We start from the raw sequence: 14,090 nt of genomic DNA, 5'->3' as shown, positions 1-14,090 counted from the left end.
AAAATCGGAAATGCATTTCGCATTTGGTCCGAGATCTGGCCATAAAGGCGGTTGGCACGGCAGCAGGAACGCACTTAGCGCTCATTGTAGGATAATAAAAAGGATTATTGGAGAAATTCAATATTAATGCGGTCGAAGGAAGGAGATGACTATGACTATGACTACGACGATGACGACGACAATGGCAATGGCGATGAAGATACTCGCACCCACCCAAACTGAGCTGGCAAAATTATGCAGGGGCGTGAAACACTCGGTGGTCAGTTTAAGTGTGGCTTAAATAACAAGTCTGCATTGAATTGAAATTGAAATTTCTCTTCGATTTGACAGCTTTTCATATTCCTTCCTTTTTTCGCACTTTTCTTCCATCTTTTCATTTCGCCTTATTGCCCTTCGCTTGGTGGCCGGCTTTATTGAAAGGCATATTTCAAATGCGCGTTTCCGCAAAATGAGTGCAAATCAACTGCAACTTTTCCCCTCTTTGCTGAATTATAAAGTAAAAATATTATTGCAAATAGAATGAATGTGGGGCGAGGGGAAACCGAGAAATGGAGCTAAAGCAATTCATAAATTTCAAGTTTGGACCAAGTTTTCGTGGAAAAGGTGAGGAAAAAAGTGTGCCAGCCATTGTGGGCCGATGGAACATTATGCGATTGTCATTTTGCTGAATTAGCGATTACCTATCGTTCCAAACCCAATTGCATTTCCAGTTCTCAAACTCTTCAAATCAAAAGTCTGGCCAAATAACTGTTATTATCTTTAAATGTTCACAGTACCACTTTTTGAAGTCGCTTGGGTCTGGAGATATTTAGAAACTTGGATCTAGCTTTACGTAAGAAACTAGCCGTATAGAGAACAAACATGTTTCTCTGACACCCCCAACTTTTGAAAAAAACATCCAATACGTTTACATTTTAATTTGTTCCAAAACGGAGCTACGATAGAGACTAAGTAAAATTGTCAATATTAACAAAAATAAACTGTTTCTAAAAATGTTTGTTTGTTATGTTGTGCATATATAATATACTAATATATAAGAGAATAAAATAATAATTAGAAATCGGAAGTTGAAAGCGCCTGCATGTTGATTATGAATAAAATAATGAGTGCGAAAACAAATGGAAGCCAGCTTTGGCAGTTATATATTCAATTATCACTTAAAGAGTTTGTATTTTACTTTTCAGAGATCTTAAAGTTTTGGAAACTGGAACTATGTGGCCTGGGCAAATAGTAGACGAACGTGCCGGAATATTTCCCTTTTGCACTTCTGTGTGCGTTGATAATTTTTGCCTAATGCGACTCAAGTTTGCACTTTAGTCTTTCAGCAAATATGGCAGTCGAAGAGTTGGGAGCAGGAGCGCCTACCCTGATGGCGGGGAATCGCAAGGGCAGCGGAGTGGGCCAGAAGTTTCATCCGTCGCCGAGGACTGCAAAGTGTTTGAAGGAGAGCGGGGGCCTCGCAAATTTGCATAGCTCAGTTGCTCAATCGCAGCGACAATTGAGCGGCTCATTGATTGCACCACCCATTTGCCATTATCCGTTCGCCATCAGCCTCACTCACTACTCACCACTTATCCAGCAATCGGGGCATCAACAAACTTCTTGTTGACACTGTTCGTTCTTTTCATTTCATTTTCCCAAATCAAATTCAATTTCCATTCAAATTGAGCAAAAGCGGCTTTTTTAACGCCTCGCCTTGGCCCGACTTTTAATCTTTGCACCGGCCCAACACATCACCTTTATTTTTAACGACATGGAATGGCTCTCTGTCCTATTAATCCGTTAGGCTTGACTGCCATTGTATCGTTTCTTGATCGTTTTTCAAGTAATAACTAAACACCTTGGTAAAATTAAGATTTCTTGACCATTTCTAAGGTGATTAATTCCTTATTTCTTACATTTATGATCGATGACTTTCTAATTTTATTTAATCAAGTCACTCTGGGCGGCAGTCCACGTAGTGGCGAACGCGCACCTGGAAAGTGTGCAAAGGCGACTACTATATATAGTCGCAAAATTGAATCATAACGAGTGAAGCACAAATCGAAGGGTATTGCAAAAACTAAAACGATTGTTTACCAGGAGTATAAAATTTTTTCAATTGGTTTGGGAGAAAAAGCGGTGAAAGTGTACAAGTGAACATTTAGAAAATTGGAGCTGGTGGGGATAAATGCCCCAGGTACTGAGAATACGCGTCGAATGACACCTCATTTTTTAAAATACAATGCTCCGATCAAAAGATATTCCAAAAATAATATGTTGGGGGACTTTCCGAAATGAAAATGTTTGTCCCTTTGTTTGCGGGCTTATATGTATCCCCTTTTGGTTTACGAAGAAGTGATAAGAAGCTCGAGATGGGAAACTTTTGATCTACGGCCTTACGAGGTGCTTTTATTATACCCGTTACTCGTAGAGTAAAAGGGTATACTAGATTCGTCGGAAAGTATGTAACAGGCAGAAGGAAGCGTTTCCGACCCCATAAAGTATATATATTTTTGATCAGGATCACTAGCCGAGTCGATCTAGCCATGTCCGTCTGTCCGTCTGTCCGTCTGTCCGTCTGTCCGTCTGTCCGTATGAACGCTGAGATCTTGGAAACTATAAGAGCTACAATACTGGAATTAGGCATGCAGATTCCTGAGATTCCTGCGCAGCGCAAGTTTGTTTCAAAAGAGTGCCACGCCCACTCTAACGCCCACAAACCGCCCAAAACTGTGGCTCCTACAGTTTTGATGCTAGAACAAAAATTTTAACTGAAATGTATTGTTCTCATCAATACCTACCGACTGACCTAAAAAAAGTTTGCCACGCCCACTTTAACGCCCACAAACCGCCCACAAACTTCAAAAAATCGTAAATATGAACGCGGATATCTCGGAAAATATCAAAGATAGAGGAACGAGATTTCAGATTTAGATTCCGTAGGCTTGAGCGCAGCGCAAGTTTATTACGCGAATATGCCACGCCCACTCCAACGCCCACAAACCGCCCAAGTCTGTGGCGCCCACAATTTTCATGGTAAATAAAAAATTTAAACTGAAATGTATTGGTCTCGTCAATACCTATCGATTGATTTAAAAAAAACTTTGCCACGCCCACTCTAACGCCCACAACGCTTAAATCTGTCTACCGCCGGTAGGTGGCGCATTTGCTGCTTGCATATCTCCATTTTCCTTTGGTCCCTTTAGCTGAGTAACGGGTATCTGATAGTCGAGGTACTCGACTATAGCGTTCTTCCTTGTTTGATTATGTATACATCTTAGGTAGTGGTTGATATGTTTTTATACCCGGTACTCGCAGAGTAAAAGGGTATTCTAGATTCGTCGAAAAGTATGTAACAGGTAGAAGGAAGCGGTGGCGTTAGGTGGCGCTATAGGTGTGCTAGTGAAAAAAACAGATTTCCTGGAAGCATATCTTCATCCCTGTGCGAGGCACTCCAGCTAGCTGAGTAACGTATCTAACAGTCGATACCATCGACTATAGAGTTTTCTCTTGTTAATCATATATTTAAGTACATTAGTCTTTTCTTCAGAAATAATTTAGAGTTTTATCATCGTCCGTTTAAGATTCGAACGCTCCTCTTTTGCCGTACCAGTTACCGCGTTTGCGCTTACCAAAGTACTTTTTTTGAAAACATGAGATTAAGGAAGCCGAAGTTTTTAAGCCCTTGCAGCTAAAACCATATCATGCAATTAAAATCATACTCAAGTAAGGATTAAGTTCATAATTTTTCCAGTAAGTATAATAACCTGCAGACGTAGTGGTTTGGCTTATTTTAAAGTCGGAGTAGGTTTCGGCTATTTCTCATAAGCGCATTGTATCCATCATATTATTTAGTATCTATGCAAAAACCTTAATACTTATGTAGGTATATGATAATCTGCACTTAGGTTAGGTAAACGGAAGGCAACCTAAATAAGATAAAATGTACCACTGTGGGCAAAACGTGAGGTGAATACATATGTTTGTAAAATAAGATAATCCCCATTTATTCTTCTTAGGGCGGGTTTCTCGAGTCCCTGACGAAGTCCCTGAAAGCTATCTCACCGAAAAAATTAAAGACCAGAAAAGCTTATCCTTAAACCAAATCGGTTTCTCGATTCCTTTAATTTATTTCCCTGATTGGAGAGTTATAATATGACTATTCGCAGCCCGAACTTTCGTTTCCATTGTGAAATTGGTACAACATAGTGAAATTGAGCGATACGATAATTGAAAGACGTAAGAAATTATGAAATGGGCGAACTGAATGATTGTCGGAGTGCGGGGAGGAAGAAGATGAACAACGACATAGCTGAGAGGCTATGGCCCACACGGCGTATTCGTTATGTGGGAACCCAACTCAAAGGAACTTTTTGGCATGCACAAATTAACCGCTTGTTTGCGGTTAATTGAGATGATATTAATTATAATTACGCCCGCGCACTCACAAATGACGCACGCACACTCATATATAGATAAAGATTCAGTTAGCAAATGGAATTATTTTGGGGGCTGCGTTACTGCGAACACATGTAACTTACATGATGTAAGCGCTAATAACACTTAAATAAGCACCGACAAACACATTCACCCGCCCACACACAGACACACACTAATGCACGACCATACACACACAAATGTACACCCACAAACAGGACAAAACGGATGCGAAGGACAAACATACATTTCAATTTCGAAATTAAGTGGCTCACTTGCCTTGTTTGTATTTGAATGCATGTATTTGTCTGTCTGCGTGTGTATGTGTCTGTGTCTGTGTTGATGCATCCGCGAGATTGTGTGTGTATGTGCGGATTAGTTTGTTTGTCTGCGATTTGCGTATATGTTTGTATGTGTGCTTCGCCACATAAACATCCGCTTTGCTTTCAATTTATACATATATGTTTGTTTTATTTTTTCCCGCCAAGCCATACTCTTTATGCAAGGGGCACATAATTCAGAGTCTGTCAAGGGACAATCTCTAATTTGTTTCGTTAGTTCTAGCACAAGTACTAAGTTAAATGTAAAAACAATATGAATATGGATTTAAGAAACCTGAAGAAATCTGTATTTATTTCTTTTGTATTATTATACGGTAGTATTTTAAATAATTTATATTTATACTCACTGCAATTTCAAGCATATACAAGATATTATGTTGGCAAAGTTCAGTAGACGATAGTATAATATACTATTTCTTGGTTTAGAACCTTAAAATATAAATGCACATTGTAAGGCAACTTTTTCAAGTCCCTTTGCCAGAAATACGACAGCTCAGAAACAAAAAAATAATACATTTCTACCAATATTATGCACAAACCCTTCGAAGAGCATTCTCGTTTCGTTAGTTAACTAATTGTCTCTTTATTATTATGCCAGCGAAACCACAACTAATGTGTTTTGCAAGCTGTCTGTCAATTTGATAGAAGAGAGGCCCCAATCCAAAGGGCAAAATGGGGTCATCTGTGATTTTTATACCCTTGCAGAGGTTATTATGTTTCCAGTCAGAAAAGTTTCCAACGTTTCCAACGTAATTTATCTGCCGTAGGAACAATCGGAAAATGAATGAACAAAAAAAATTAAGCTACATACATATGTAGTTTTTGATCATATTCATATTCTATTCTGGGGTTCAGCTCTTTTTTAGGATTTCAGAATTTTGAATAAAGTTATTTTTATTTAAATGCCGCAGAAACGATTGGAAAATGATTGTGAAAAAATATTTAAAATAGAACGCTATAGTTAAATTCCATGGCATATTTTTTGGCGCAGTACCTAACGGGTGGCGCCAGCTAGCGGATTATAACCGTACTATGGACCATACAAGGTCTTTTTTTACTTGTTAATTTTAAAAATGCAGTGGGCTATGTACTCTGCTGATATAAACATGCGCTGCTCAAGAATCCGTAGAATCTGCACGCCTAGTCCCAACATTCTAACTGTTATAGTTTCCGAGATCTCAGCGTTCATCCGGACGGACGGATAAGACTAGTTCAACTCCGCTAGTGATCCTTATCAAGAATACGAGTATCACAGTGGACGGCAGTCTACGTAGTGACAAAGCGCACCACGAGAGTGTGCCAAGGCCACTTCTATAAATACACGAAGAAATGAAAATCTACTGTGATCGTCCGATCGTTACGATCGATACATCAATCGAAAGGTATCGCAAAAACTTAATGGATTGCATACCAAAACTTTCCTTATCAAAAATCAGTTAGTTTGGGAGAAAGAGCGGTGAAAGTGTAAAAGTGAAAATTTTAAAAATATGATTTCTTGGGGTGAATGAAAAGTTCATTAGCCTAGTTGTATTTTCACTTAAAATACGCGTCGAATGACACCTCATTTCTTAAAATCCAATGCCCCGTTCAAAAGTTATACGCATAACAAGATTTTAGCGGACTTCTAAAACTAAAAATTGTATTTTGCTTGGCAGTTTTTAACAAAACGTTATTTTAGTATCCTTAAAATGCTAGACAATGTTATACAGCATAATATAAGTTCTTTAGTTCTACCACTTTTGGAAAAACTCGCTAGTTTGGCGGGAAAACAGATATAAATAGCTCAATTTCGTACACCCATAACTTATGAATTTCTAAAGCTTCATGCTTGTACTATATGTCGTTATAAAGGTACTTTGAAATACTTTGTACGCCTTTCTAACATGATTTGTCTAAGTACCATCGTTTTAAAGTTATAGGCAAACTTTTTATACCCGTTACTCGTAGAGTAAAAGGGTATACTAGATTCGTCGGAAAGAATGTAACAGGCAGAAGGAAGCGTTTCCGACCCCATAAAGTATATATATTCTTGATCAGGATCACTAGCAGAGTCGATCTAGCCATGTCCGTCTGTCCGTCTGCCCGTCTGTCTGTCTGTCCGGATGAACGCTGAGATCTTGGAAACTATAAGAGCTAGGCTATTGAGATTTGGCGTGCAGATTTCTGAGCTTCTTACGCAGCGCAAGTTTGTTTCAGTAGAGTGCCACGCCCACTCTAACGCCCACAAACAGCCCAAAACTGTGGCTCCTACAGTTTTATTGCTAGAGTAAAAATTTAAACTGAAATGAATTGTTCTCATCAATACCTATCGATTGACCCAAAAAAAGTTTGCCACGCCCACTTAAACGCCCACAAACCGCCCACAAACCGCCCACAAACTTCAAAAAATCGTTAGTATGAACGCGGAAATCTCGGAAACTATCAAAGATAGAGTATTAGGATTTCATATTTAGACTCCGTAGCCTTGTACGCAGCGCAAGTTTGTTATGCGAATATGCCCCGCCCACTCTAACGCCCACAAACCGCCCAAGCCTGTGGCACCCACAATTTTTATGCTAGATAAAAATTTTTAACTGAAATGTATTGGTCTCGTCAATACCTATCGATTGATCCAAAAAAATTTTGCCACGCCCACTCTAACGCCCATCACGCTTAAATCTGTATACCGCCGGTAGGTGGCGCATTTCAATCTCGCTTTGCTGCTTGCATATCTTCATTTCCCTTTGGTTCCTTTAGCCGAGTAACGGGTATCTGATAGTCGAGGTACTCGACTATAGCGTTCTCCCTTGTTTTTTTTTACTTCTTTTTATTTTTTTTATTTTTTGAAAACGGTTACCGTTACAACTTTATGCTGTATAGCACTTAAGATTCCTCAACTTTGGACAACATTGAACTTTGTATGTGCGTATCCAAACGCTATTTTAGGGTTATGGACTCATTTAAATCGATATTAACAGTTCCATATAAGACACTTGAACTCTACGGCTTTTGGGAAAGTAGATTAGTTATATGATTGATGTTTAAAACAAAAACTAGCGACGATCGCACCTTCAACCAACAAAAGTTCTGATATCAACATTTGTGACGAAAATGTATTATACGATCTACTAAATAAATACACCTTATAAATTTTTTACATTCGGCACGCTGCAATTTAATATACCTGTGTTTTTCTCATTCGACACGCTTTATCAAAATCGTACAGCTAAACAAACAAGCCAAGTGCTTGAAACAAGTATTTTCGGTGTCAAAACCTAGCCAAGCATGCAAAATACAGAGCCCGAGAACAAAATTCTGCTTAATGCGCCTTATATACCGAACACTTTTAGAATAAACAGTTGGGAATTATTAGATTTTTAAATCCAAAATGTGCTTAATGTGAGAACTTTTTCAGCACGAACGTTCTTAAATTGTAAGCAGTAAATCGTTCTTAGATCAAGGCTGTATGTACTGGACTTTAGCACGGTGTTTTTCCCTGAGTGTACCTTAATAAGGTCGGAAACGCTTTTCTTCTATCTGCTACATGAAATCAATATACCCTTTTACTCTACTACTAACGGGTATAAAAAATATGGTTTCGTTGTTTTAAAGTATATAAAAAATAAAATATTTCAGTGTGTTGGATTCAGCCGTTCTCATCTGAGTTGAACATGATCTTAAATGTTGAATGACAATTTTAAAGTTGAAAATGTTTTCAATTTTCTTAAATCAAGTTGAGTTGGCGGTATTTACATTGTTTATCGCAACAACTAAACTATTACCCTAGTCAGTAGCTTATACTTAGCACAACGTTTTTGAATAAGCTCTATTTAACTTGTCTCCCCTCACCATTTTGTTCTGAATTGTGGAACATAGAACTCACAATCTGCTTAAACGTTTTTTAAGAACGAATGTTTTCAATTCAAGAAAAATGTGCTGGAATATTTCACGTATATAATTTTAATTGCATGATAGGTCATATCAACTTTAGCTTGCTGAAGCTAGATTCCTTTCTTGGTACCTTAAGGTGCAAGAAAATATAGCAAAGGAAATACTTAACAAATAATTTAAGCACTGCAATTTAAATAAACTCTTTTAAAACGAAAACACAGTAATATATTTTGTTAAGTCTTAGCTAAAGAAATAACTGCATTAAGGTAACAGCTTTAAGTACTAACAGTTTTCAGAACAATTTTAAGAGTTTCCCGTCTTGCTGTTTCCATTTCTATTTATACCGTGAGCGCATAACTCTTGGCCAAATAAACAAAGCGTAGTTATTAAACAGGATATTCGAATCAACAGGAACACCAGTAGCAACAGCAACAAATACAATAACTGACAACAATAAGGGAAGACCAACAGCAAAAACAACAGATGGCAAAAAGAACAAGAGCACAATTTCCTTATGCAAAGCGACGATAAGAGCAAACCGAATGCAAATACATAGATTTATAGTCACAGAACACGGAGAACTGGAACCCAGAGGCAAACTGGATTCCAGAAACCTACATATATCTCATCCAAAGCGCTACGATCCACAGCTGCCATAGCCCCAGTTCTGTGTCGTAAAAATAAAAGCTGTCAATACACTGGAAATTTATCGCTCTGCAAATTAACACTTAAATGCAAAATGGAAAAATGGAAAGCCAACAAGTAGCCAAGTTCGATATCTGTAAAGTTCGACTGGACAATATCCTGCACTCTGCCAGTCTAAACAATTACATGGGTTTTATATGAACAATTACTTAACTTATAGAGTTTTGCGTTTAATTTTGTGTGATAATTGCATTTATGCATGGAGCAAGTTTTGAAAATGTGTGCTGGGAAAGTTAGATTGATGAAAGTTTGTTGAATGCACTTAACTGGCCATAGGTGTTGATTTGTAAAAAAATGTTAACGTTTTATTGTGTATCAGCACAATAAGTTTTTAGATCAAACCAATGCTGCTGAACGTTTAGACAGTGAAGTATGGTTGTTGATGATGATCAATATACGTTTTATTTAGCCGCTCAATTTATTTTGCAATTAAAATAAGAACCAATAAGTAACAAATATTATTTTATACATTTTTCAATTTTTTATGCTTAAATAACACTAGTTAAGTTTTGTTAGATTTTTGCTCGCTCATTTTTGACCCGAATGCCCATAACACTGGGATATAAGTAACAATTGAGCTATCATCAAAAATATGTTGGACTAACATAGCTTTTAAATTCCACAGAAAATATATTTTTATATGAATTTTTTCCATAAGCAGCTTGTTTGATTCGCCAGGATGTCAACCAAAACTTAGAACCCATAATTTTTCAACGGATTTATTTCGAGTTTTTACGACTTGAACAGTCGGCATGAACAGTCGTCTTAAACTCACATTTTTCATCTTTGAGAAGCTCCTGCGCTGGAGCTACGTGTCCAGTTCAATCATGTACATATAAAGAAAAATGACATAAAACCTGGCCAAATTGATTGAATTTAAGACAGAAAACAAAAAGAAACTGCCAAATATTTAATTTTTGTCTTTAAAAGTTCTTTTAAAAAGTACCATGGAACAAACGTCTAATTTCATATTCGTGATCCAGGGGTCCTCCAGTAACTGCCAGCAACGGCTTACGAGCATTTAATGAAACCTACTTTGTAAACTAGTGTTATACAGAGGGTAGTAATTTAAAAGATAAATATGGTTGAGTGTCAACGTCGACATCCCTAAGCCAACAAATATACCCCTTTCGAATACCCTGGCAGCATCAGAGTGCCAACCAAAACCGACGTATTCCCGGGCATCCCCGGCCACCCTTCCCCCGAATTTTCAACCACCGTCCAGCGTTACTTACCTTTTCAGCCTCCAGGTCGCCGGGAATCTGGGTGCCGTCCTTGGAGCAGAAGCAGTAGGGCAGGGCGCAGTCCTCCGTGTTGCACCGCTGGGCGGTGTCAGCCGGTGCCTCCGTGGCAGGGGCGGGCGCTGAAAGGGCGCAAATCAGTTTGGAAATTATTTAAAATCTATTTCGTTATGCGGAATCCAATCCCAGATGCTGGGAGGTCGAGAGTCAACAAGTCAGCCGGCACAATGACGGATGAAATGTCAATAAGCAGGCAATCCAAGGCGAGTGTGTGGAAGAAACGAGTTAAAAGAAGTTAACAACGGGCGGGTGAGTGAGGGGCATCAAAGCCAAATAACCTTAAGCCAAATTCCAAGCTCTCTCCTCTCTCAAAAGCTATTTGCATATGTGGGCGGTGTTGGGCGTGGTATCTGGATGTGATGTGATTGCGAGCCGAGCCGAAACTCAATCGAATTCAATTGCTTTTTTCTGCACAGTGCCCCATCCTCAGTGGCAATCAGTTGTTCGGGTTTGTTTTGTTTTGTTTTGCGATCGAGTAAGCAAATTCACTTAAAGTTCACAAGACAAAAGGTGAGGCCGAGTCAGGAACCATGTTCGCTGGCAAATATTAAAGGCATATCCGGAGCATCCGGCAGAAGCACAAACCGAATTAGCACTAGCCATGGATATGGATGCACCATCGAAAGTCGTGCCCGGAGGCTTTGATTTGATTTGATTTTGAGCTTCACTCGAAGTTTGATGTGCGTTAAGGGAACTTCCCAGTGACTTTCCAAAAGTTAAAGTGCAAATGTAGAGGTCACAAATATAAGTCAATTGCTGTGGTGCAGTTGAAGCCTCTTCGGAATATTTTTTTTATTGTCTGTCCGACAACATATTTAATTATCTTGAAAAAACAATTTCTTAACACCTAACTGAAATTCAATGAATAGCATCGTCAAGGCTTGCATTTTAATAATCGCGTTTTTTATGGCCAGAGTTAAAACTTTCTTTTAATCAATATGGACGAGAACAAAACATTTCAGTTAAAATTTGTTTTCTATCACGAAAACTGTAGTTGCCAAAGTTTTTTGCGGTTTTTAGGCGTCAGAGGGGGCGTGGCACGTTCGCGTGACAAACTTGCGCTGCTTACGAAGATAAGAAATCTAAGTGTAAAATCTCAACACTCTAGCTCTTATAGTTTCTGAGATCACAGCGTTAACACGGACAGGCGCACAGTCGGACATGGCTAGATCGACTCGGCTAGTGATCCTGATCAAGAATATATGTACTTTATGGGGTCGAAGACGCTTCCTTCTACCTGGTACATACTTTTCCCCGAATACAATATACCCTTTTTCTCTCCGTGTAACGGATACAAAAATATCATATTAAGAATAGAGTGCAGTTATTAAATAATAATTCAAAGTAATTAAAAATGTATTATTTCTTTTCCAAAACTTTGCCAAGATGTTCGTACTGTAAAGCTTTTATCTCGTGGTAATTAATCAATCAATATGAAAATGTTAACTACTCCATTTATCCGTTTATCCGTTTTCACAGAAGCCAATTTCCTCCTGCAAAAAGTTGTCATTGAAACTAAATTGTGAAATGGCGATTGCTCCTAATTCCCGGGGACACATCATCAATCAAATAAATTTTATTTCCATTTCGCATTTATTATTTTTCTGCCTTGGAGGTATGGCGAGTGGAGAGAATTGGACCGAAACGAACTTGAAGTTTTCATTTCATTTTAAACTTTCCTCAATGCGTAACATAAATTACTTAGCTTTAATGGTATGCACATGAAAACTCATTACAGTTTCCATAGTTTTCATTAATTTAGTTCATTCAGTATATTGCCCTTTTTGCAATCGGGGAAAAGACTTCAGTTCAAACTGTTTGGAGAGTCGTATTGTAATAAAAGATAAGATGATGATATTTTATACCGATTGACTGGAATTTTGGTAAGGAATAAAAAAAAAAATGCACTTGGTCCACTAGTCCCCCGCAGCTCTAGTTATCTAAGCTTAACTTTTTCCGAAATTTCCTGCGTTCAAAAAAGTCTTAGTACGAAAATTTAAAGAGAATATTAATACCATTCGATCGGTGTATTATTCGTTTCGATCGGACTACCGTGGCGGATTTACAAATTTGCGGGTATAAGTAGCCTTCTCGCGCTCACTCCCCGTGCGATTCGTCACTACGTAGACTGCCGCCAACAGTTATATTACACAATATATATGTGTAGGTTTTCATTTAGAAGTTCTTAAAATATTAACATAGCATTTTTGATCAGATTTCCGGGCGAAATGGCAAAATAAATAAAAGTAAAACCGGAAAGGAAAACCAAAATAAATGCTTGTGGCATATCAATGCCTTTTGAAAATATTTGTGGTCACATCATAAATAACGGCAATGAAAATGAAATGCTTGGCAATTAATTGGCCAGGACACAAATACATACACACATACGGACACACAGAGGACAGAACTGCAATCAACATAAATTCTCTGGAGCTGGAAAACCGAACTCTTTGCCAACCATCCTGTCCTGCATTTCCAACAGAAAGTAAATGCATAAAATTTTATTATTTCAAAAAGAAACTTCAAGAAATCCTACGCTCCCTTTCTCTGTCTGACTCTGTCATACCGACTAGTGCCGTCTCGCTCCAAACTTGTGCTAAGTTATTGAATAAAATGTAATAAACACTTTTAGTAACTTTGTCTTATGCATTTTGTCGTCGAAGGACGGAAAACGATTCACATATTCACACACGATGCGTGCAAGTAATATTCGGCTACTGCCACTCCATCCAGCAGCTGCTGTCCTCTATCCCTTGTGTTTTGTTATACAGTGAACGCGCGTAGCAGTGAACTAATAAATTAATAATAAAAGACAACTCAAGATCAATTGAATATAAATGTGCAATTCAGTTTTTGGCCATTGTAATTGTACAAGGAGTACGAAAGCGTACTTCGGCAAGCCGATTGAATATAAGAAAAGACGTTCGATCAATACCGCTTTTAAACATGACCTGGGGTTCTTCGAATCAATATCTATTAATTTCACAAACGGTAATGAAACAGATGGACAGAAGGACTTGGCTATATCGACTCGTCTTGTGATGATGATCAAGTTTCGAAGTCGTCTCCTTTTCTGCGTTAAAAACGCCTAAACAAAATGTTAACATCCTCTGCAAGGGTACATTAATACGCAAATCGATTCTATGAATAACACAGGAAAATACCATTCTTTTTATAAATGACGAAGTCCATGAATGTTGATACTAAACAACGGAGTATTAAAGATATTTATTGACTTAAATGTATATATACACTGAACATCACTCTCTCGGGGGATCACTGTATTTTCTTTAAGGTTTTTCTTATTATTTTTAGTAGTTATTTTTTTTTGTTCGTGTGTGCGTGTGTTACTGCTCTTGTTGTTGTGTAAGCAATATTGAAATGCTGTCATTGAGCGTGCTCACTGAATTATGAAATTGAAAACTATTCAGTGCAAAACATTTTTCTTTGC

At 38.1% G+C, this 14,090-nt stretch overlaps 1 protein-coding gene across 1 annotated transcript in view; it reads right to left on the bottom strand.

Moving 5' to 3' along the window:
- The window catches only part of LOC119557648 (chitin deacetylase 1), an 81,251-nt gene that overhangs the window by 45,858 nt on the left and 21,303 nt on the right, over positions 1-14,090 (bottom strand). The window contains exon 4 of the mRNA XM_037870499.1: positions 10,571-10,698. Coding sequence (XP_037726427.1) covers positions 10,571-10,698 — 128 coding nt within the window. The remainder of the gene's footprint in view (positions 1-10,570; positions 10,699-14,090) is intronic.

The sequence above is a fragment of the Drosophila subpulchrella genome, chromosome X, assembly GCF_014743375.2.
Source record: "Drosophila subpulchrella strain 33 F10 #4 breed RU33 chromosome X, RU_Dsub_v1.1 Primary Assembly, whole genome shotgun sequence".
Taxonomy (NCBI): Eukaryota; Metazoa; Arthropoda; class Insecta; order Diptera; family Drosophilidae; genus Drosophila; species Drosophila subpulchrella.
This window is presented reverse-complemented; position numbering and strand designations above follow the sequence as displayed.